This window comes from Anopheles arabiensis, chromosome 2 (genome assembly GCF_016920715.1).
Source record: "Anopheles arabiensis isolate DONGOLA chromosome 2, AaraD3, whole genome shotgun sequence".
Lineage (NCBI taxonomy): Eukaryota > Metazoa > Arthropoda > Insecta > Diptera > Culicidae > Anopheles > Anopheles arabiensis.
In genome coordinates, this window is record NC_053517.1 from 75,427,552 (window position 1) to 75,449,142 (window position 21,591).

General features: G+C 41.7%; 1 protein-coding gene across 10 annotated transcripts in view; it reads right to left on the reverse strand.

Moving 5' to 3' along the window:
- LOC120898369 (SCY1-like protein 2) overlaps positions 1 to 21,591 on the reverse strand; it is a 104,530-nt gene that overhangs the window by 40,161 nt on the left and 42,778 nt on the right. For all 10 annotated transcript variants that reach the window (XR_005738655.1, XR_005738653.1, XR_005738654.1 and 7 more), the window contains exons 4-8: positions 18,430 to 18,555; positions 18,160 to 18,258; positions 6,625 to 6,765; positions 2,527 to 2,743; positions 2,286 to 2,431 (exon numbers count right to left, since the gene is read on the reverse strand). Coding sequence is in view for 7 of the 10 variants with exons in the window: in XM_040304161.1 (XP_040160095.1) it covers positions 2,286 to 2,431; positions 2,527 to 2,743; positions 6,625 to 6,765; positions 18,160 to 18,258; positions 18,430 to 18,555 (729 nt within the window). In the remaining 3 variants the exon portion in view is untranslated. The remainder of the gene's footprint in view (positions 1 to 2,285; positions 2,432 to 2,526; positions 2,744 to 6,624; positions 6,766 to 18,159; positions 18,259 to 18,429; positions 18,556 to 21,591) is intronic.

The window sequence follows — 21,591 nt, forward strand, 5'->3', positions numbered from 1 at the left end:
CTCGCCCTTGCTGTCTTTGCCAAAGCGCCGCTCCAGTACTAACACACGTGGGAACACACACTCACACACAACCACGCATACACATGGTTAGTGTTTTGTCGAGGAAAAGAGGATGTGTGTGTGTTTTTTCTTTGGCAAATAATTTGGCTCCGCTTTTGACTTCCCCGTAAGCGCAAAACCCTTCAAGCGTTCGACGCCGTGTGCTGTATTTTTGAATCTAATCAACAAGCGGCACAGGCAGCACAGTTAATAATAATGTTGTGCTAGTCTTCACCGTTCACCCGTCCGAGCACGTGGACGGGCTGCTGGCAGGCTCCCGGCGAACTTTGCCGAACAGGCAAACAAGCAAACCGTCGGCAAACAACGACGTATGGGAGGAAAACCGTCCATATACTTCTTCCGAGACGCAATTTCCAGCCGTTAGAGGTGAAGGTGTCTGCTGCCTTCGTGCAATAGAAAACTCCGGCAAACCCCATAGAGCTCGTGTGTGTGTGTATGTGTGTGTTTTGTTGTGTGTAGAAATCATTGCTTGTGTCGCGTACATACAACGATGTACATCTCGCACGGTGGAGTGCCGGGAATTGATTTAATTATTGTTGTGAATAAAATGAAAGCTAACCAAGTTAAATAACGTAAAGAAAAAGCTCTCGCCTTTTCATGCGGTGGGCAGGAAGCAGGCAATGTTTGTCGCTGGCAAAGTTGGTGGTATTTTTTCCCAGCACGTATGTATGTTTAGATATTGTATTATTGGCATACAAAGTTAACATTTCTCGAATGGAAGCAAAAAAAGGCCAATATAAATTCATTTCTAACGTTAGCAAAACGACAAGTGGACAAGCGTAGGGACAATTGAAAATAATACAATGATTGAGTGTATAACATATTTTTTTCTTTTTGTTTGCATCGCTTACATGTAAAAGTCCATTTCGTCATCAAATGACAGTGAAAAAAAAACATAAATTGTAGGTTCAGCTCAAATAAGTATAAAACATAGCCTTTTTGCTTGATAATACACCATATTTGGACAACAGATATAAGTAATATAACAATACCAATCATATTTCCCATCGTTATCTCTTACTTCGTTCGTTAATATGGATTTTCATAACGAAAAGGTAATGGTTTTGAAAAGCCTCGTCCCTTTCCTAACAGCAGCATCTCATATGTATCATGTTTCTAGCTGAAAAAAAATCATTGTTTACAAATTAAATCACCCGCATGTGAAGCCACCTCTGCTGCTGAGTAAGGCACAGCCCAAAACAATGTAATGACATGAGTGTCAAGCTTAAAAGTATCGCTGCACGAAAATCCCATCAGCCACCTTGCTTATTGGAACTTCCTCGGCAGCATTCCTCGCTGCTCGGGTAACGCGTAATGGACGTCAACCTGATTTTGGAAACGAATATTACACCCCAAAACCCTCTGCGCTGTATCAAAAATCCGAAGCATAGCTGATGGGAGGAATTTATGATAACAATGAGTGTACGCGCACTCCCCTTATCCTTTGCAGCCCTGCTGTCATTGCATGAATTATGCGTGCTTTGAAAGTGTTTTTACCTTACTTTTCTGTTGCTTTTGTTATCAACCCAAGGCCAACGTCTTGACAAAACGCGGGTAGCAGGGAAAGTAACTTCCCGAGATTGCTTTGTACGGCGCTACAGGCGACCCGTTCCCCGGCCCAAAGGTAGCACAGTGAACGCAACCAAGCAGACCGAGCAACCCGCCAAGTGGAAAGATATACCTCTCTGCTCGAAGGCTGAAATCCTGGTATATAGATCAAAGCCCTAAATTGGATACTATTCACGTGCTGGAGGAAAATTGGAAAAATCCGGTTCAGGGTACCCTGACGCGCGCTACCTCACTTGCAGAATGTGGCACACCGGCATATTGCTTTTAAATGTCTATGAGTGTATGTATGTGTGTGTGTGTGTGTGTGTGTGTGTGTGTGTGTGTGTGTGTGTGTGTATACATCCAACCGTTCCGTATTGGCCCTTGTTGGTTGCTTGGGTTAGAGCTTAAAGCCGTACAAAACGCTTTTGGAGGCAACAGAGAAGCTTAGCGATTGTCATGGGAAGGAGGTATATGCGTCGTGAAGTCGTATCAAATGATGGGACATTCGGTGGAAATAGTTCGCTGAACCGGTGGGCGATGCGACCGCAAAGTGATGAAGCGTGCGTGTATCTAAACGGCAAACGGAGGAGCGCGTACGAGAGCAGATTCGTAGATGAAACCAGATCTGTGCTCGGGCCCGGTTGGGTTGGTCGCGTGCCCGGTGGAATACCAACCAGTTCCATCTGCTTCAGGTAGGTCGAGGTGGAGTTGCCCGACTGTATCAGCGAACGGCCGTGGTTGAAAATGGCACAAATAACCATTCCGAGCGAGAACATATCGCTCAGTATGCTGCAGCTGCTGTTTATCTGGATTTCGGGCGCTGTGGATGAGATGAGCGCGGGATGAGTTTTGGTGGTGGTGTTGCTCAACGCTTATGCGAACGTTATGTTCATGCGGCCCGCGGCCATGCCTTACCCATGTAGTCCAGGTTCGGCTGTACCAGCTTGGAGGCTCTGGTCGACCAGGGTTGGCATGGTACCGGATCGGTTGCGTCGGTTTCGTTGGTGCGCTCGGTGAACTCGAACCCGGCCAGCTTCCAGGTGCCCTTTTTCGTGATCAGTATCGATGATGGGCAGACGTTTTTGTGTATCACCTGGCCGGAGTAGTGCAGAAACGACAGTGCTTCGGTGATCTGCAATGGAGTGAGTACATCATTTTTACGCCCGGTGGTGGAAGTTGCATCGGGACATTTTTTTGATAGAATGTATTGCTTGACACCTTGTTGACGGATGACGATTTTCGTTCTGGCCATCACGGCCACCACTCTTTGGTATTTTTCAACTGAATCATTTATAGATTTTCATGTATCTAGAAGCTTCTGTAGAACTCGTTCAATACATAGTATCAAATGGGAAAATGGTAAATAAATGTTCCTCATTCTGTCAATGTATAAATTCTATACTTTTGAAATCATGTTAGAATATTTTTGAATGTCTAATAAAATGTTCATTATACCAAGATTATTTATATAATATTCCGCATTTTTTTGCAGATAGGTGAACACACTTTTGAAGTCGTCGCACAATGCACCTATCTTGGGTTAAAGGTCAGCAACGACAATAGCATGGAAGCTGAGTTGCGTGCAAGGATGCTGGCTGCCAACCGGTCATTATACAGCCTGAAAAAGCAGTTCACCTCAAAGAACCTGTCGCGACGGACGAAGCTGGGACTATATAGTTCCTATATATTACCGGTACTCACGTACGCCTCTGAGACATGGACACTGTCCAAATCTGACGAAACCCTCTTAGCCGCGTTCGAGAGGAAGATGCTCAGAAGGATACTTGGCCCCGTATGTGTGGAAGGACAATGGAGGAGCCGCTATAATGACGAGCTATACGAGATATACGGCGACCTCAAGCTCGCCAGGCTCCGGTGGGCTGGCCATGTTGTACGCATGGAAACGGACGACCCAGCCCGTAAAGTCTTTTTAGGCCGTCCACAAGGGCAGAGGAGGCGTGGTAGGCTCAAATTGAGGTGGCAAGATGGCGTCGAGGCGTCCGCCATTAAGGCCGGGATAACGGACTGGACCTTGAATCACTGGGCGTCTCCATCGGTATTGCACCTTGTAGACGGACAATTGTACACCTCGCGTCTCGTGCCTTATTAGACTTGTGTAGCGTATGGTTCTGTTATATATTCCATTTGAATATTAAGAGTTCGGTAATTGCTTATTTTCACATTATTTTTGAAGTGTATTTTTGTCTTGAAAAATAAACTTAAAATGTTTCAAACTACATGTTTCGCCAGATTGTTATTAAACTAGTGGTTAATGAAAAAAACTGTTGACACTGGTTCAAATATATGGTGTACGGTTCCCAAGATACACGGTTAATGGGGACCGAAAACGGCTGCAAAATTCCGCGTAACTCGAATTTCCGTGTGAGTCGAATCTCGTAATTTCCAGCCAAAATATCTCTAATATTCGTGTAATTTTGCAAGTAGGAGTAGTTTTAGCCATGAAATTAATTATTTGATATTTTTTGAATAATTTAAATGTTTCAAACCTTTTGAAATGGTTTTTATTCGATTAATAGGGAAATTATTTGGCATTTTACAATTGATGTGTCAAATCAGTACAATTTGATCGAGGAACTGTCAAATTTATAAAACCGCGTATCTTTGAATCCGCGTATAAGAGGTACCGTGTGTCTCGGGGACCGCCTGTACAATAGTCCTACAAAGTGCAAATACCGATGGAGACGCCCAGTGGTTCAAGTTCGAACCCCATAAATAAAAAGTCACAATTAAATGCATAGTTAACACTTTAAGCGCCGCGTCATATGAAATCGCACGACGGCTTTGTTCACCGCTCAGCTCTGTATCTGACGCTCACCAATTCTCTTGAGAACGAATGAGGTAGAAAAGAGAGAACGAGAACGATATGTGCTACGCCGCTTATCGCAATGAAACAAAAGAGTGATAACAATGGCACGAGAAACTGTCGCTCTCATCGCTCTCTTGACATACGCTACGAGCTCACTCAAAGCTGTGACGTCAGGCCGGCGGTCAAAGAGTTAATGATTGACATCAGGTGAAGTGATAAGGAATAAGATTCAGTCTTGTCCAAATAACAGTTTTATTAATATGCTTATTTTAAATGCACTACCTTCTCTCGCATTGCGATCTAGCAGGGTGTTGAGCACTCACGAGTTTCGCACAACAAAGATACATAATTTTATGTGCTTGCTTTAAAAAAAGTATCTTCATGTCTAATACATTTTTTTTATATTTTATTAATACAAATAACTAATTTAAATTATATTGGTGTTTGCGATTTTAAATAAATAAATAAGATGTACGTTGCTAATAGTGAAGATAGTCGCAATTTACTGTACCAGCACAAGAATTTTTTTTGAAAACCGTTAAACTATCGCATTGTTGCTAATTATGTTAAATTTTTATAATTTTGAAGCCAAAATAGAATCCTTCTTCGATAGGAAATATTAAGATCTACTACAAACATATTTTTATCCCGCTGGCCTGGTTCCACTGTGAAATAGTTGCAATTGCATTTCCATTTTAGAATTGTAAATAAAAATGGCCTCGAACTGAAAAAGAAACTAACACAGCTCGTCGGACCACACTTTTATCCGTAAAAGTAAGCCAAGAACACGCGTCAGAATCGTTCCATAGCGAATGGCATCGATTGCGCACTGCAACATTGCCCCAACCTTCGGTGTCACTTACAGCTTTCTTACAGCTGTGAAACGTGACTTTGGCAACGTGAAGAAATGCCATTTGAAATGATCATTATTCTGTCCAAAGAACAGTTTTTCTACGTCCTGTGGACGGACGGAGGACGTTAGTTCAGCAGTGAGGTAAACAGTCCAAGGCAAACTGTTGCCGAGCAGTGTGGAAACCGTTCGTATTATAACGAGCACAATAATAATAGAAGCTGGGGGAATCCGGCCGTGACAGGGAAACAGGAAATGCATTTTTACACAAGTTTGTTGGGATCGGGAAGAAATGGACGCATACACGTGCCCCTGTTGCGTCACTTCATCTGACCATGGTATAGTTGATTTGCCTTGGTAAAAGTTTATTGCACATCCACCTTCGCATCGTCATTGATCGGGCAGTTGCTGTTTTTTCATTATAATCGATCACGTTTGTCCGAATGGATGGAAGCCATGTCTTGGCAATAGTCTTGATAAAATGTCACGTTTTCCATGCACTTTTGTGGCCAAACAATTATCAATAATTGGTAGATATTTCATGAAGTGATGTCATGGAGGTTGTCATTGCTTCTAAAATAAGAAACTAATTCTGATTTTGTCTGATCATTCTTAGCCGGATGCTTTGATAACGAAAAAGAATAAAATCTTAAGAATGCACGCAATAGCACATTGACCGTACAAAAACATTTCATCAGCGTTGTGGGCGAAATGTGTTTTCCGTGCGTTTGTTTCCATTTATTTATTGATCCGATTTTGCGTCCCACGTCTCACGGTAGAGGACACGATTCGACTAGGGGTAAGGTAAGAAGTGGCAGAAGAAAAGAAACAAAAAAAAAACGACACGGGAAGCACACAATCTTCCAGTCGACCGAAACGGAAGCACCTGCCGGTACTTCATCGTCACAGTTGGACGAAGCAATGATACGATTTGAGGAATGCGTTCCCTGCCTGCAAGGTCGGTTCTAACCCCGGTAAAAAAGGTGGCCAGTTTTACGAATCGTTGCTTCCCGGAACGTTTTGGGAATCCTTTTTTCAGCGAAGCTTCGTACGTGTGTGTGTGTGTACTAGTATTTGGGAACGGGTACCCCCGGGGGAGCAGCTTCTTTTAGGCTGCTGGGGACAGACCGGCACATCGATCCGGGAAAGCTTCGCGGTTCAATGACAAATTGCGGACCTTTATTAATAGGGTATTAGAGGAAGAGTTAGAGAAGCAGTGGGTTAAAGGAAGGAATAGATTTTGGCAGGGGCTTGTATTTTTACGCAGAATGGCTGTCGGAAGAAAAACAATGCAGAACAGAAAAGAATATGGTTCCGGTATACAGAAGTACCCTACCTGTAGGATTCCGTACTTCAGCTCGATGTCCAGGAACGTGTATTCTTTCGCGTGGGCTGGCCGGTTCGTGGCGACACTGTTCGGACAGTGCTGACCGGAAGCTCCCGTGCTCGGTGGCCCCGTAATTGTTCCGCCAGCTTCCTGGCTCGCGGAAGCATGAAGAAATCGCGCAGCGTAGAAAGAAAGAGAAAGAAAACAGATTATTCGTAGGTGGAACACGGCTGGCGGAAGTAATTGGCGGTGAAATTGGAAAATCGAACTGCCGAAAGAAAGGTCTGATTTTTCGCCTTCTTTTCCCAGAAATCGTATTTTTGCGAGCTCTTATATCGTTTCTTCCTAGGGGGATATTTGCAATAATGTTGCTCACGGTAGGTGTATTGAGAAAATATTCCCAATTCAAGCAAAGAGATGTTTGCGCTAACGCATGATATTTGTAGAAGGGTTCGAAAGTAGAACAAATATGGCGAAACCCATGTGGTTGCGCAGTGATTATTGAGAAATTATCATTCCGCATCGTCCATGCGGGCGTTCTCCACGGGTACACCTCGGCTGATCAGTGGTTTTGATGGACAGGTTTCGAAGGACTACTGATTACGCTTGTTGCTCCGCAAGAATTACCCACCTCCGACCCGAGGCTTCAGTCGAGGTTTTGGTCGGTCGATCGGCTCTTTACATTGTTCCCCACAGGTAGTTCACGTTTTCTGCACTTCGCCCAAGCAACGGACAATACAATCCGGGGAGTCTATTGATAGCCACGACCGTTGATGACGGTCGTTTAGAGCTTCGATAATGATCACCGATGTTGACGATAATGGCGCTAAGGTGATTCATGCCCGATCTATCGACCATCACATAAATCCACCCATAATGGTCACCCATGCCCACTGTGTCGCACCTGGAGGTGGGAACCCGTGGCGCACAACAAGGAAGCAGACCGCAACCGTCCGGGCCTATGTGTACCAACCGGCAGGTGTGAAGGCATGGCGTGGCAATCGGAAATAGCATACCATTTGTCAAAATGCCTGCTGCCTCTTCCCGAAACCATCTAGCGAGACCATCCATTTAGCTTGTTTGCTGAACCCCATTGGGAGTGTGTGTGTATGAGTATATGGGTTATGTCTGTGGTTTGAGCCGTCTCCCCTGACGTCTCATCCGAATCCCGTAGATCTTTATCTGTAAGAACGATACCAATAATTGATACACCATAAAACCTCGTTGCCATAGGTTCAAGGGGTTTGTGCGGTCTTCTTCGGAGAAATCGAAGCACAATTCACCGCCAGTTGCGAGGGGTTTAGTGGTTGAGTTTGTGGTTAAATTGTTTACGTTGGACGGTGGCACCAACGGTCGGTTGGTCCTGATTTGTCATTTTGGTCAGATGAAACCATCGCGGTGTAGGATGCAGCAGGAGGTGGAGAACGAATCACAAAAATAACGACATATTGAATGTTGTGGTTTTAAAAGCGATTTGACAACATGGAGTGCCCAACGCTCGTTATTGTGAATGTGCAAACAATGTGCAATTGGTAACGATCTCAATATTCAATCTGCGGTTGAGTGTGGTTGAGTTTGAGTGATTTGTTCTTTCTATGGCGCAGGTGTATGAAATTGTTCACGTGAAGTGTGTTAAAGAGCAAATGCCAAGGGGCCACTCTTGTCAATATGAGTTTAATTGAATTGTATTACTTTATGCTCTTTTGTGTGATTTTTTGGGCCTTTTGATAGTATAATTTGTATTCATTTTTATAGACATGTTGTGTGTCATGAGTTTCCGATTTCGATACTTACAATTTGATAGGCCTAAAGCGATTTGACCTGTTTTATCTTCCTTCAATTAAAACATTAACCTACTTTAACAGCTTTTCTACGAATAGGGTTCTGCTTTGTAGATCGGACGATATTGCAAATGCTTTGAAACATCCTTGTATCATGTATATTGCATCTCTAGAGTAACTATTATCACAAATAATTTTGTAGCATCTTAACGATTACTCAACTTCCAAGAAGGTCATGAAGAACGAATAATATGTTAATTCCAATTTCTCTAGTTTATCTTCCAAGATGTAAAGTTTAACAACGCGAAGACTTACAATGTGACGAAAGGCAACGAAAACAAAAAAAGAAAACCAATAACAGCGGTTGATGTTTTATTAGACCATGCGCCATCCTTCTCGTAGTTTTACAAGAGCGGTGAGCACAAAAATAGAAAATAAAAGCTGCATTATGAAATCAAGAAGTTATGCTATACCTTTTTTACTTCATGACGTTTTTGTCTATCACTCGCGTCTTAAAAAAAAAGTGGTAAACTGGTAAAAAATGTAAAAAGTTTTCTACTGCTTCGAGACCCATTAAAATCTCGTACCACGGAAAGTTTTTTTTTGGCTCAACTCAGACAGTTTATTACGCTATGTCATTCCTGGTAGGTTTGAAGGTGAGGTTTAAACAATATGCTATGCTTTCAATCGAACCTTTTAATGAATCCATGTAATAATGCATTGTTTATTAATGACAAATAATTGTTAAACATTATCACTATAGAAAAATATTATTATTATTATTACTATTATTATTATTATTATATAAAATTACACATCCGCCATTATGCTTAACGAGAGCACCAAACATTAGGGTTACATATAACGTTAAATTATAAACACGAACGTATATACTCCAAATATTCGTCAATTCTTCAAACTATTCTTGAAAGCCCTCAAACTAATGTTGTAATAAAAATTTCTTGAAAATTCATCAAATTGACGCATCATTCTACTCATGTCAGCATTCATTCAAGTTCAGCAAAATTATTCATCAATGTCCATGCAAGGTCTTTCCAAGAACAAAACAGACGATATTAAACATCGAAGAACAAACGGAACAAAAATATAGATAATAGTGACCTATTTTATCATCAAGAGAACTCTACATTTTGATCCCAATTTAGTAGCACTAGCAAAATCTTAATGATAGGTTTTGTTTGTAATTACACGAGGGCAAGGGCACGAGAAAGTGACGTTGCTCATCATTGCGCTTTTACAGGGTTTTCCAATAGAACTAAAGACCGCGGAACACTTTGACGAATCTGCAGGAGTCATTCGCAAGACTGCGGAACGATACTTGAATACGTTGATGATACTGGGATCAGCGGATTTACATCGCAAGACTGTGACACACTTTTTTTTGGGCATACCATCGCACCCCAGGGGACATATAACTTGACAGCCTAAATTTTTAAATTTCAAATTTCATGTTTTTAGAGTGTGCATCAATAATGAATTCGCTTACAAACAAATAAAAAACCCGAAAAAGTGTACCGCAGTCTTGCGATACAAATTCGCAGATCCCGGTATCATCAACGTTTTCAAGTATCGTTTCGCAGTCTTGCGATTGACTCCCGCAGATTCGTCAAAGCGTTCCCCGGTCTTTAGTTTTATCGGAAAACCCTGTATCAACTCGGATAAGACTGCCGAGAACGGGATAGAAAACTCACCCAACCATTTCCCTAGCCTAGGCCTGCGCCATTGCTCACAAACTTTGATACAGCGCCATCTAATATTAATACTAACAAAACTGTTTACACTAACGCTTAAGTTCATCGAGTTTAACTGCTAAAGCAAAGGAAACATAGGTTAGGTAAATTGGCGAGAGATTCCGGAGCGAATGAAGGATAAATGTTTTTCACAACTAAAGCAAATTGAAAGATTATAACAATCACTTATAAATTTGATTGAACATGGGAACGGCGATGGGGAGGGATGACGAGGATGGGGTGTAGAAAAAAAGGTAGATGGAAGGTGCATCAGTTACAGTCAAAAGTAGGCCCGCTGCAACTATAGCAATTGCTCGAAATCAACGACGTTCAAACTAGACATGGGAAAAATGAATCAGAACTGAATGATTCAATCCAATCTTTACACTGAGTGAACGAGTACCGCACCGCCAGATAAATGTAAATGATTCTTCCGCACGCTAGCGGTGCGGTATTGATTCTCCGTGCGGACGCTCTCCCTGTCGACTATGAAAGTGTGCGATACATCTCCGCACGCTAGCGGTGCGGTATTGATTCTTTGTGCGGACGTTCTCCGCGCCGACTATGAATGTGTGCGATACATCTCCGCACGCTAGCGGTGCGGTATCGATTCTCCATGCGGACGCTCTCCCTATCGACTATGAAAGTGTGCGATACATCTCCGCACGCTAGCGGTGCGGTATCGATTATCCGTGCGGAAACTCTCCCGGAAATATACCGATCATGAAAGTGTGCAACAAACCACCGCACGCGGTGCGGAGTTCATTCTCCTACTCAGAAAATCAGCATGCTTTTTCGATCTGATAGTGTGTTGACTAGAACGAGAAAGCGTCTGTTATCTTCTTTCCCGTGTCTTCTTTCCCGTTCCGCAAAATAGCGATACACTCTCGCTCTAGTAGTTTTTTTTTCACCAAACCGAAACTGCAGGTAATTTTACATATGTTAGAAGCACCCCATGTCGGCTTTGAATTTATGAAAAAGATTCTCCTCATGGACTATAGTTAACCATAGTTTTTTTAAACTGTACGATTCATTGAATGAGTCTTATGAATCTGTGGTCTTGGACGGCGATAAATTTACATTTTTTTAAAAAAATACTTTAAACGAGTAGAACACAAAATAAATAATGATATAAGACGCAAAATACACAAAATAAATAAGATTAGTTGAGCATTAAAACAACTTTGATTTCCTTTTTCTCTGCTTGTAAATCTAACAATATAAAAATAAAAAATAAAATAGGGTGTACATTCTTGCAGCATAAAATCGATATTTAAAAACATACTGCACCTCGGGCGTGCGAAAGAATCACCGCACGCGTTCAGTTCATTTCACTGAGCGAACTGGACCGCACCTGATCTTTAAAAAGAATCATTTTTCCCATGACTAGTTCAAACAGATTAAGATATGATGTTCGTCAATGCTCGGCATAAGGAGCTAAAGTAGGTTAGTTATGTTAGCATAATTAAGTTAGTTTTGTAAGACAAAATGATTCGAATTTTTCTTATGCTACTAGTATTTATTTATTAAAATTTTTGTAAATCCAGCAATTTATAAATAGTTCAGTTAACGGATTTTTTTGAAGATTCGATCCTAGTGTTTCATAAAAAATTGTCAAATTTACCTAGTTCAATATAAACAAAAAATAAACTACTGCTACTAATAACTGCCACATGAATAACTATCACTAAAACTCTAATTTCAATATACTAATCACCAAAGAGTTTTTTAGAAAATTTTAAGTTCAACTATCATAACGGCATATATAGTACCTAGGTTTATTTTTAATTTTAGTTGGCGAATAGTTATCAAAAAAGAAAGTAATTGTATGACAAAAGTGGATATTATACAAAGTTGTAATAAGTTCAATAGTTGCTGTACAGTTGAAGTTCAGCTATGTATTGCATTCTGTCACGTTAAGTACCTGTTTGATTGGAAAAACATCCCTTAATATCGCGGTACTGTTCACCAACATCCCTACAGTTGATTTGATTTCAAACTAACACTACTCATACGCTATTGCAAGTCATTCACATTCCTCGTGCACAAACACGATATCTTTAAGATATCAAACAAGAACACGCTACTTGAGTGAAGACTTTGATGTATTGGCTTACTTAGCTCCACGTGACTGGCAACTTTCAGCCAAACTGCTTGCATACACTAACACAACAGCAATTGAGCAATCAATCACATCAAACGATGTCTAAATGTGTAATGGCGTTATTGTTGCTCCTTCTACCAATCTACACAATACAGGGAACGGGATTATCTAGGACGCTTCCCGGCATGGTGAAAATTATTACATTTAAACCATACCTTCCAACCAATTTTCCTGCAACGTGTTGAGCGTCCCGCCAGAACCCCGCTTTCCCAGAATGATGCAGCACTGCGAATAAAGGCACATTAGCATACGGTGCTGTAGCATGTGCTTGCATAAATGTAATCTGTTGGCTTTGGTGCGGAAAATGGTTTACTAGTTGCAGCAACGAACGGCGTCGGAGGATTTTGTGAGAAGTGTGTTGGTGTGTGGTATTGCTTTAAAAATTCATTACCCTCTCTCCGTCCACCTCCCTGCACCACGGCCCCGAGGGCCCGGTAATGCAACTGTCGATCCTGACGCCTTGCGCATAGATGGGGGGTAACAATCAAGCGCAAAGTGCACTCAGCGTAGCGAAGCATTCTTGCACCGTGCCCTGGACACGGTCTTGAGTCAGACCTGGCAAACCGTGCCGTTTGCCGAGGGAGGCGCGCGAACCTGCAGGTGGTTCTTAATTCCTTAAATAATCCTTCGTGTAGTCATTCAAGGAAACACGCCAAGGAGGCAAGGATTACAGCTCAGTCGGTGCAGCGCGCACGCTACAGGTGTGGCCCACGGTGCGGTTAGCTGCATCGCGTGCCACGTACTGGTGCGGCGGGTTTATGCAGCATGCCGACACGAATGCTCTCTTAGCTAAGGGAGGCAGCTGGAAGAAAAGTATCACTTTCAACAAAGTACCTTCAATGAGCCGCAAAGGTAATGAGTAGGGCACGCCGGGCGACCGTACCCATTGTGTCCCTATCAATATCCCACCCGGGTGTACCCGTGTCTGGAAAAGCAGACAGCACCGATGTAAGGGCATGGTGTGGCTCGATAAATTTACCACCACACAAAGATGCCGAGATGCCCGAGACGTATGGTATGTGTGGTTTATGCATTGCTGGAATGTACTTTTTTTCCTCTCCCCACCGAACAGTGACATACTCCAACATTGCTGCCATCCTGAGTGAAATGTTTACAGTACCGATACCGACGGGAAAATGATACAATCCAGGTGTTGGAATATGGACAAGATGGAAACTTTTGCAAAACATAGTTGAACAAGAGTCTCATAAAAATCAACAACAACACAGGGCAATATAGACGATGGTGGTAGTGCTCTAAACAACTTCAACCTGACAGCCAGTCACTTGGCCGAGTTGGATGGATACCGGGACACCATGAATGTACAGCATGGAATGTGCACTTTTCCATCAGTTTTCAAGTGGCAATAGTATCGCTACAAATGCTACATTTTTCTTCTTTCTTTTTACTTTGCTACACCATACACGCACATACAAGCGTTGACCATTTTCATTGAAACATTTTCCCTTTTTTGTATGGGTCATGGGTTGTTGAGAATTTGAAAGTACAGTCAAGCATTTCTCCCTTTCCTCGTATTTACAGTGGCCATTTACATACTTGACCGAATTGTTTTAGATTTGATGAGTATGTGGAATGAAATTGTTGAAAAGACAAACGCATTCACCTTCAAAGCGCTTTCACTTGATTCGGATCGGATCGATCGACCGTGGAAGAAGAGTAGAGTGTCCTTGAGTGATAATTGCACGAAGAATGTAGAACGATAATGAATTTAATCTAGCGACACTAGAACGTAGCGGCCAGCAATCGGAAAGGAGCGAGATGGAGCAGCTCCAATTAATTAGGAATTGCTGCTCGGCCATGCATCGGTGAGTGGGAATGGATCGATTTCTATTTTCGCCTAACGTTACCGAGCACGACCGTCCATTACTTTTGATGCTGCCTCCGGCTTGCCTGGTGCTGGTCATCCGAAGTCCCCGCCCAGCGGGACTCAGCCAGCAAAGTGTGGCCTAATGTTGCAGGGTTAAAGGTGTGGTACAGATTTTGGGAGCGCATGGTAGCGTTTCGATCGACTATATTCGCTATACAGACACACACACATACACCAACACGGACGGCTGACCACGGGAACGTGGAATGGCAGCATGGTGCTAGGCGGCTAGACGAACTAACCGGAAAGGCATCGAAATTAATGAGCCTACTACATGCATGCACTTGGGGAATTTCTGTGCCATTTGGTGCGCGTTCACCAGTTTCGGCAGCGGATGGAGTCATTCACCACTGGCATTGGGGGGTTTGGACACGGCAGTTTGCACCAAATCCGGCTGGTAGGTAGGCAGAGGCTGGCTGTGCGGAAACGAGTGAATTGCACCATTCGATGGAAGTGCTACGGATGTAATGTTTGGCTTTCGGTGTGGTTCGAGTTCTCGGTAATTTGGTTGACGAACGATATTCGATATCATTGCTGTAATTTTGCGCCTTGCCATAACAAGTGAAATTATTTATCGTTATGGTGTGGGCTGCACAGAGCACGCCCGTACGTGTGTTTGCACAATTTATTAAAATGAGCTCATTTTTGTTTATGCTTTAGCAAACATGCATCAGCAAATGGTTATATGATTAAAGGTATCAGTAACCAATGGTAAGATACGGGATTGGACGCGATTACGATATTTGTTAACTTTACTTAACTTGTTAATTTGTGCAACTTTAACATTTTTTCGTTTATAGTATCAGTATCAGAAAAGCGAGTAGCAAACGTAGTGCGTATGTAGTATTTGACAAAATAATGTTTGTAAAATTATAACAAAATAACATCAAAACACTTTTATGTAACGATTCAATACATAAAAGTGTTTTGATGTTATTTTATTATAATTTTACAAACATTATTTTGTCATATACTACATATGCACATATGCATCAAAAGCCATCTGTTTCAAGTGTTTAAAATTTATTAAAGCCTAATAAGTTGGTTTATGTTGACTCTTTTGTTAAAAGTAATGCTAATGCTCAGATGCCACGTGATGGCACAGTATCACTCTAACGGCAAACGCAATATGCTGGCAAGTACGATGCTCTTGGCTAATCGAGTCTAAATGATGCCAACATGCGAGCGTTACCGTACTGGAGCACAAATTGCACTGAAGGTTAAAATGATAACGCTGCATCTTGATGTGGTTTCAAGTATATTTTATTTTTACAATGAGCGTTTGAATGATTTAAGATTTTGAGAATATTTAGTGTACAAAAGTAGATGATTGAAGTATATATCTTGTTGGTGGTTCAATTCTTTTAAACTTTTTTTCATCGAAAATAAAATTCAGAACTAATTAAATGACCTCTACATATAATCAACAAAAAGGATTTAAAAATCGTCTTCTGGAATCGCACAATCTTCGAAACTGTTAAGAAAAACGAAAGAGTAAGGCAATGAAAAACTTCCAATGAATTGCATTTTTGCGCTATGTACAATTGGTACAAGCAAGGCCTTGACCGGCAACAGTTGTTGAGCCAAAGAAGAAGAATATATGATGTATGGTTTTTTGTTCTAATAAATTAATATTCATGAAATTGTTATGTATTACAATATTGTGTTTTTTTGTTTTGAAGTTAAACTTGCGTTGCTTTTCAAATATATTGATTTGGGTTGATTTTTATTACTTCTGTTTCTGTATGAATACTTAAAAGTTGAAAAGTTAGAAGTGTTTGGGTATTTGTCAGGTTACCAAAAAGCCTGTTTGTGCAAAAGTTGTCAACCGTCCTGTCAAAAAGTGACTTCCAAATTTGTTTACAAAACAAGGTAGTATGAGACCATCTGGTCTACATAAACTTTCATTCTAGATTCCACCACCTGATCTCTTTAATCCACCTTGAGATAAATGAAAACATTCCAGTCAGACAAATCGGACTTAATTCACCCCTATCTTACCGCTAAATTACCAGTAATATAAGAGTAATTTAATGGTAAATTAGCAGTCGTTAATTTACACAATCGAACAGTTTTGATAGCTCCTATTCCTTCATACCTATATTATTCATTCTTTACTTTATATTTCGATGGTTATATTTAATCATTTTCCTTAAGTTATACAATCGATTACAATGTTTTTTTCCTCCATAACGTCCTACGCGGACATGCCGGCCTATACAGGCTTTCGAGACTTAATTCATTACCACGTAGCCGGATAGTAAATCCTTGCTATGGGGAGACGGTCCATTCTGGGCTAGAACCCATGACGGGAATGTTATTGAGTCGGTTGAGTTGACGACTGTACCACGGGACCGCCCCCACTAGCACTAATAAACGCAATTTCTCCGATGATTTTTACATTGCACAGTTTTGAACACACCGCCGACGTCTTCTTCCGTTAAAAATCATTAAAACAATACTCTTTTTGTTTTTATTTACATCTTTTCATCGTCAGCAAACGACAACACTTCGTACAGCTAAATTGCTCTTATAAAATTACTGTTGTGACAGACACAAAACTGCTCGAATGGGTAAATTAACAGAAGGCTGTCTGACTGGGATGAAATAATCTAGGCTGAAAATCGAAGGCTAGTTTTGTGTGTGGTTTTGTATGAAGTGTTGACATGATTTCAGCCGCCAACTGTCAAACTCCACATAAAAGCAGGCTAGTATCGTGAAAGTCCCCATTATTTGCATCGTTGCAATACTTCATAACTCATAATAACAAAACATGTTGATATTGCCAAGGATGCATGGTTTTCGTTAACCAAAACGCTGCTAGCCGTTGTCAAAAACTCGAAACAAACACCGACCATGTCCAAAAATGCGCCGATTCGTGTTTCATCTAAAGCACTAATGCACCTGGCTGTTCCATTTCGGCTCTCGCAAACAACCTCGTGTTTAACTGTTTGTTTGCTTTCCCCACTCACTGGATAACGAATGCCGCCGTTCATCGTAAAAAGCTCACCGGAACAGGGAGCAAACTTTTCCATCCTTAATGGTCAAACCGAAAGGGAGGAAATTTCCGGAGACATCCATCTATCGTTCCATCTATCCGTCCATCCATCGTGCGCTCATTAGCTTCATTATGCGAGTGAATGGTCATGAAAGGAAATGAGTTAGAACGAGATAATCACCGTTCCGCACGATTGTGTGGCCGGTGTCGTTCCGTTCTGGCCTCGGTCCATTACACCGGTAACAAAAGAAACACTCGAATTAATACCGCCCATCCTACTGCTCTCCCTTGCCATCCGGCGCAATCAGTAATGGAGCGAGCACTGAAAGAGTTTTCCTTATTGTTTACGCACCTCCGCTAAAATGTTGGGAGGCAACGTGGGAATGGCGTATTTTGCTGTGGCAAATAGGACTGGAATCTCAAGTTCGCAGCAGCAGCAGCAGCAACAGCGTGACAAACTATTGTCCGTAATGTACACTCATTTAAATAAATAAGAATGATAAATGTCCTTCAAGGTAAAACTCGCAGTTTTACTCTCAACAAGAAGCTTCTTGGTATTGTTCAACTCGTTAGTGAAGTCTGCTTACGCTGTCACAGCGAGTGAGTCAGTTGCTCAACAGTTTAACGACCCTAGGGTTGTAAAACAGTCGTCTCGCTACAGCAAACCCAGTCAATTGTTATTAGGTGCAGCTTAAAATCAACATTGCTGCGGGATAATTGTAGAAAGTGTGATAAACTCCGAAAGTCTTTGTTTCGTTTCGTAGAGAGTAGGTATTTTTTGGCTCGCTTTAATCATCCCTACGCGGACATTCGTTCATTGCACTGTAGCGGGCGACACTCCAGCCGTTTCTGGTTTTGTTGATCTCAAACAGTGTCATTTCAAACAACACAGCTTAACATCCCACTGGCGACGCTGAAACACGATAGCTTAACGGCTAGCAACAGTAGCTGAGGTCACTTACCTGATAGGCCAGGATGTTGGCCAAGCTGGCGATGACGGGCTCGGTAGCGAATGAGAGCGTTTCCGAGCTTTCCTCGACCGTGTGCATGATCTGCAGTATCTGTGAAGTATACCGGGTGGGTGGAGAAAGTATGATAGGAAGGCATAAATATTAAACACAAACGCGTTCCGGATGCACTCAGTTCCTGCCTGGTGCTCTGGTCGGCCAGCCAGAGTGTGCAACAGTAGCGTTGCAGCTTTGCTATTCATTTTCCCCCCTCCGCCTGCATACCTTGGGGTGCCGAAATCGTTCCAGCTGCTTTACCGATGCTCGCAAAATTTCCGTAACCGTCTCCTTCCGCTTTGGTTTGTGCAGCTTTTCGGCCGTCCGCTTTTCGAACACAAAGATCGAGCACTCCTGAAACGGGGCAGAATAAAAAAAAGACGGAACAGAATGAAGGTTTTTGTGTTGAATAAACGATGATGCTCATGTTTTAAGAGGATACCAATAAATAGAGTTAACTGAGGAGGATATGCATCCTTTGTATCGCACAAGGAACGGCTTTGTGAAGGGATGAGTTACATAGGACTTCATAGTAATAGTGAATAATAAATAATGAAACAATGATTACAATTCATTTAATCTCTTTTTACAGAGCTCTAAGTAAAAAGAATGTACAGTCTTTCCCCGAGTTACGCGACACTTGAGTTACGCGAATTTTTATTTTTGACAGTTTATTTGTCAAATCAGTACAATTATCTCCATCAATTGTCAAATGAAAAATAATTTGCAATGTTTCCAAAAGCTTGATATCACAAAAAAGACGGAAATAACCTAATTTTCTACACGAAATACAAAAATAAATTAAATACAATCATTAATAATTAAGTATATTTTGGCTATAAAACGTGATATTCGACTTTCGCGAAAATCCGAATTACGCAACGCGAATGTATCCGGAACGCATTATTCGCGTAATTCGGGGAAACACTGTATTTATCGAATAACCTGCTACCCTGAAGAATGTACGATGTACAATGATTCATCATAATAGTTTCAGACGTAAAGTATATTATAAGACACCTGTTCAGAGTCAATGAAAATATTGCTAAATATATACGTCGTACGATGCTTCCGTTAAATCGTTTAAATAACTTTGTTTTGAATCTTTAAATAATACGCTTCCTCGCTGCAGGCCGAGCAAGACTGAAAGAATAAACACACTGAACCATGAACGTCATCAAAATGTCGAACGAAAGTTATGCTTTCCAGTGCTAAACATCTAAGCACGGGATTTCAAAGTATGTACGTATTTCGAACATCGGTGTGCGCCATTGCTAAATATAAGGCAGCGTAAAATATTCCAGGAAGCTGCTCGAAAGTAAGTCGATCCTGTTTGAAATTGTGTGCGCTCACTGGAGTGCGGTATTGCTTTAAATTCGTCAGCCAGCGCTCGTTAAGTTGCAGAGGGTGAGCGTTGTTTTTGTTCTTATAGCTGTCTTGAGCTAAAAATAGCAAAGAAAAACGATACCAAAATACCAATAAAGGTATAAAAAGATTAACGAAGTGTCTCGCATACTGGTGAATGACATTACAGAATCATTGTTGGAAAATTATATTAGAAAATTTAATGCTATGAACACTCGCTTCTATCTGGGACTTTTGAATTTTCTCTTAGAATTTCATATTAATCGAAAGCAAGTTTCTCATTACAAACAACTTGAATAAAAATCATTAATTTTTTTAATTTAGTACAAAATAAGCAATGTTTTGATGCGTAATTGTATAAATATTTTACATTACAGTGCTGTGCAGTGCTGCTCACGAATAGCATCTGCATTGCGGTACCCGAAACGATCGCCGAAGTGCGTTTCGACTTTCAAGATCTGTTATTTGCCACTCTAACTGATTTGCTTCGCTGATTTTTAGTCGCTTCGAACCATTTGACCGACGATTGATGGATCAACCTACCATTAGTGGAACGATAACGGGTTCCCCCTACCATAGTGCATAGTGCATTACCAATGTGCATTCCAAGTGTGGCAATCCCGGGTAGGTTGGACTCACCTTGACATAACATCAATGAATTTACTGATCCCCTTTCCAACCGCACCCCCATCTCCACCGGGAAACGCATTTCTTGCGTTTAGTGAAACATTTTCCCGCTCGAAACTTGCCAACCAAGCAGCTTGCGACGCAATGTTCCGGACGAACGAACGAGCGACCGTCTTAGTGCTGGAAGCGTTTGTGTACCACGTTTGCCGGGCGAACCGTCCAACTTTGGTGTCGCTTGTAAGCGCGGTGACAAATCACTATGCCGTGATTCTTTGTTGCCCTTTGCTCCATCTCACTCAATGGAGTGTTTGTCGTCGGTTTTTTGCCTTTTTTCTCTTCTACGTCAAACCAGCCATATCGTGCTGTCTATCCCTGTCTTTCCCCACGTCGTACGCGAGCGAACATTCCAGGCGAGATTTTGCAGAAAGCGGTGGGTGTTACAAACACTTCCGCACGAATAATCAAATTCATTCCGTGGAAAATTGAATTTTATTTCTGTTTTATAGTGTTGAAATATTTGTTGCCTCTTTGAAAAGCGGCAGCATGGGTACCGAGCGGTGCGCCAACAAAAATAAAATACGCCAAACCATTACGGTACCGCAGTGAGGTTTATATGCTTTGCTGTTCACCTTCATGCGGAGCAGCGGTGGTGGAAAGAAATTTTAGGCATCGTCAGCCGAGATTTGTTGCGTACGGCATGAATCTTAAATGGCTAACGAAATGCGTTAAAATTGCGTGAACTGACGCGTGTTTTGAGCATTGTGTATGTGTGTTTTCAAGTTTTTGTACAAGAAAATTCGTGCTGGAGGATAGGCATGAATTTTACCCAAATAATACAATTGATGTACGTGCAGCTTCGCGCTGTAATCAATTCTTTTTATCAAATGTTAACATTGCTGCCTTTTTTAAATTTGCCCCGGTTCGCTTTCCCCTACTGGTGTACCCGAAAGTTCAGTGCTATTTACTGTAACCGAAATAACGGGAAGAAAAACTCTAATCTGCTGGCGGATTAGCTTTGTGGCGCACAAATGCGCCGAGCCGAATTTGTTGAGCAAATAGTGGTTAAGGTTCGTACGGGTACCTTTTCTGGAGATTCTTCTATCTTCCTCTCAATTCAAACATGCCTTCCTGCCCTTCAGCCGTGCATTGAGTTCTTCCCATCACAAACATCCCCAAACAAGGGGGATAGATTTGCAGGATTTGAAATGAAATGGAATGAAAAAAGAAAAGCGACACCGGCAAAGGGATTTGCCGTTTTGTTGATTGTCCGCGGTGATGTTTTCCTCCGGTTTCCCTAGAAATCGTTCGCAGCGTTACAGTTCGATGCGACCTTAGCAATATTTATGACCTGTAAAGTTTTGCGTCCCGAAAGCAGCACCGAGTTAAAAATGTGTTTGA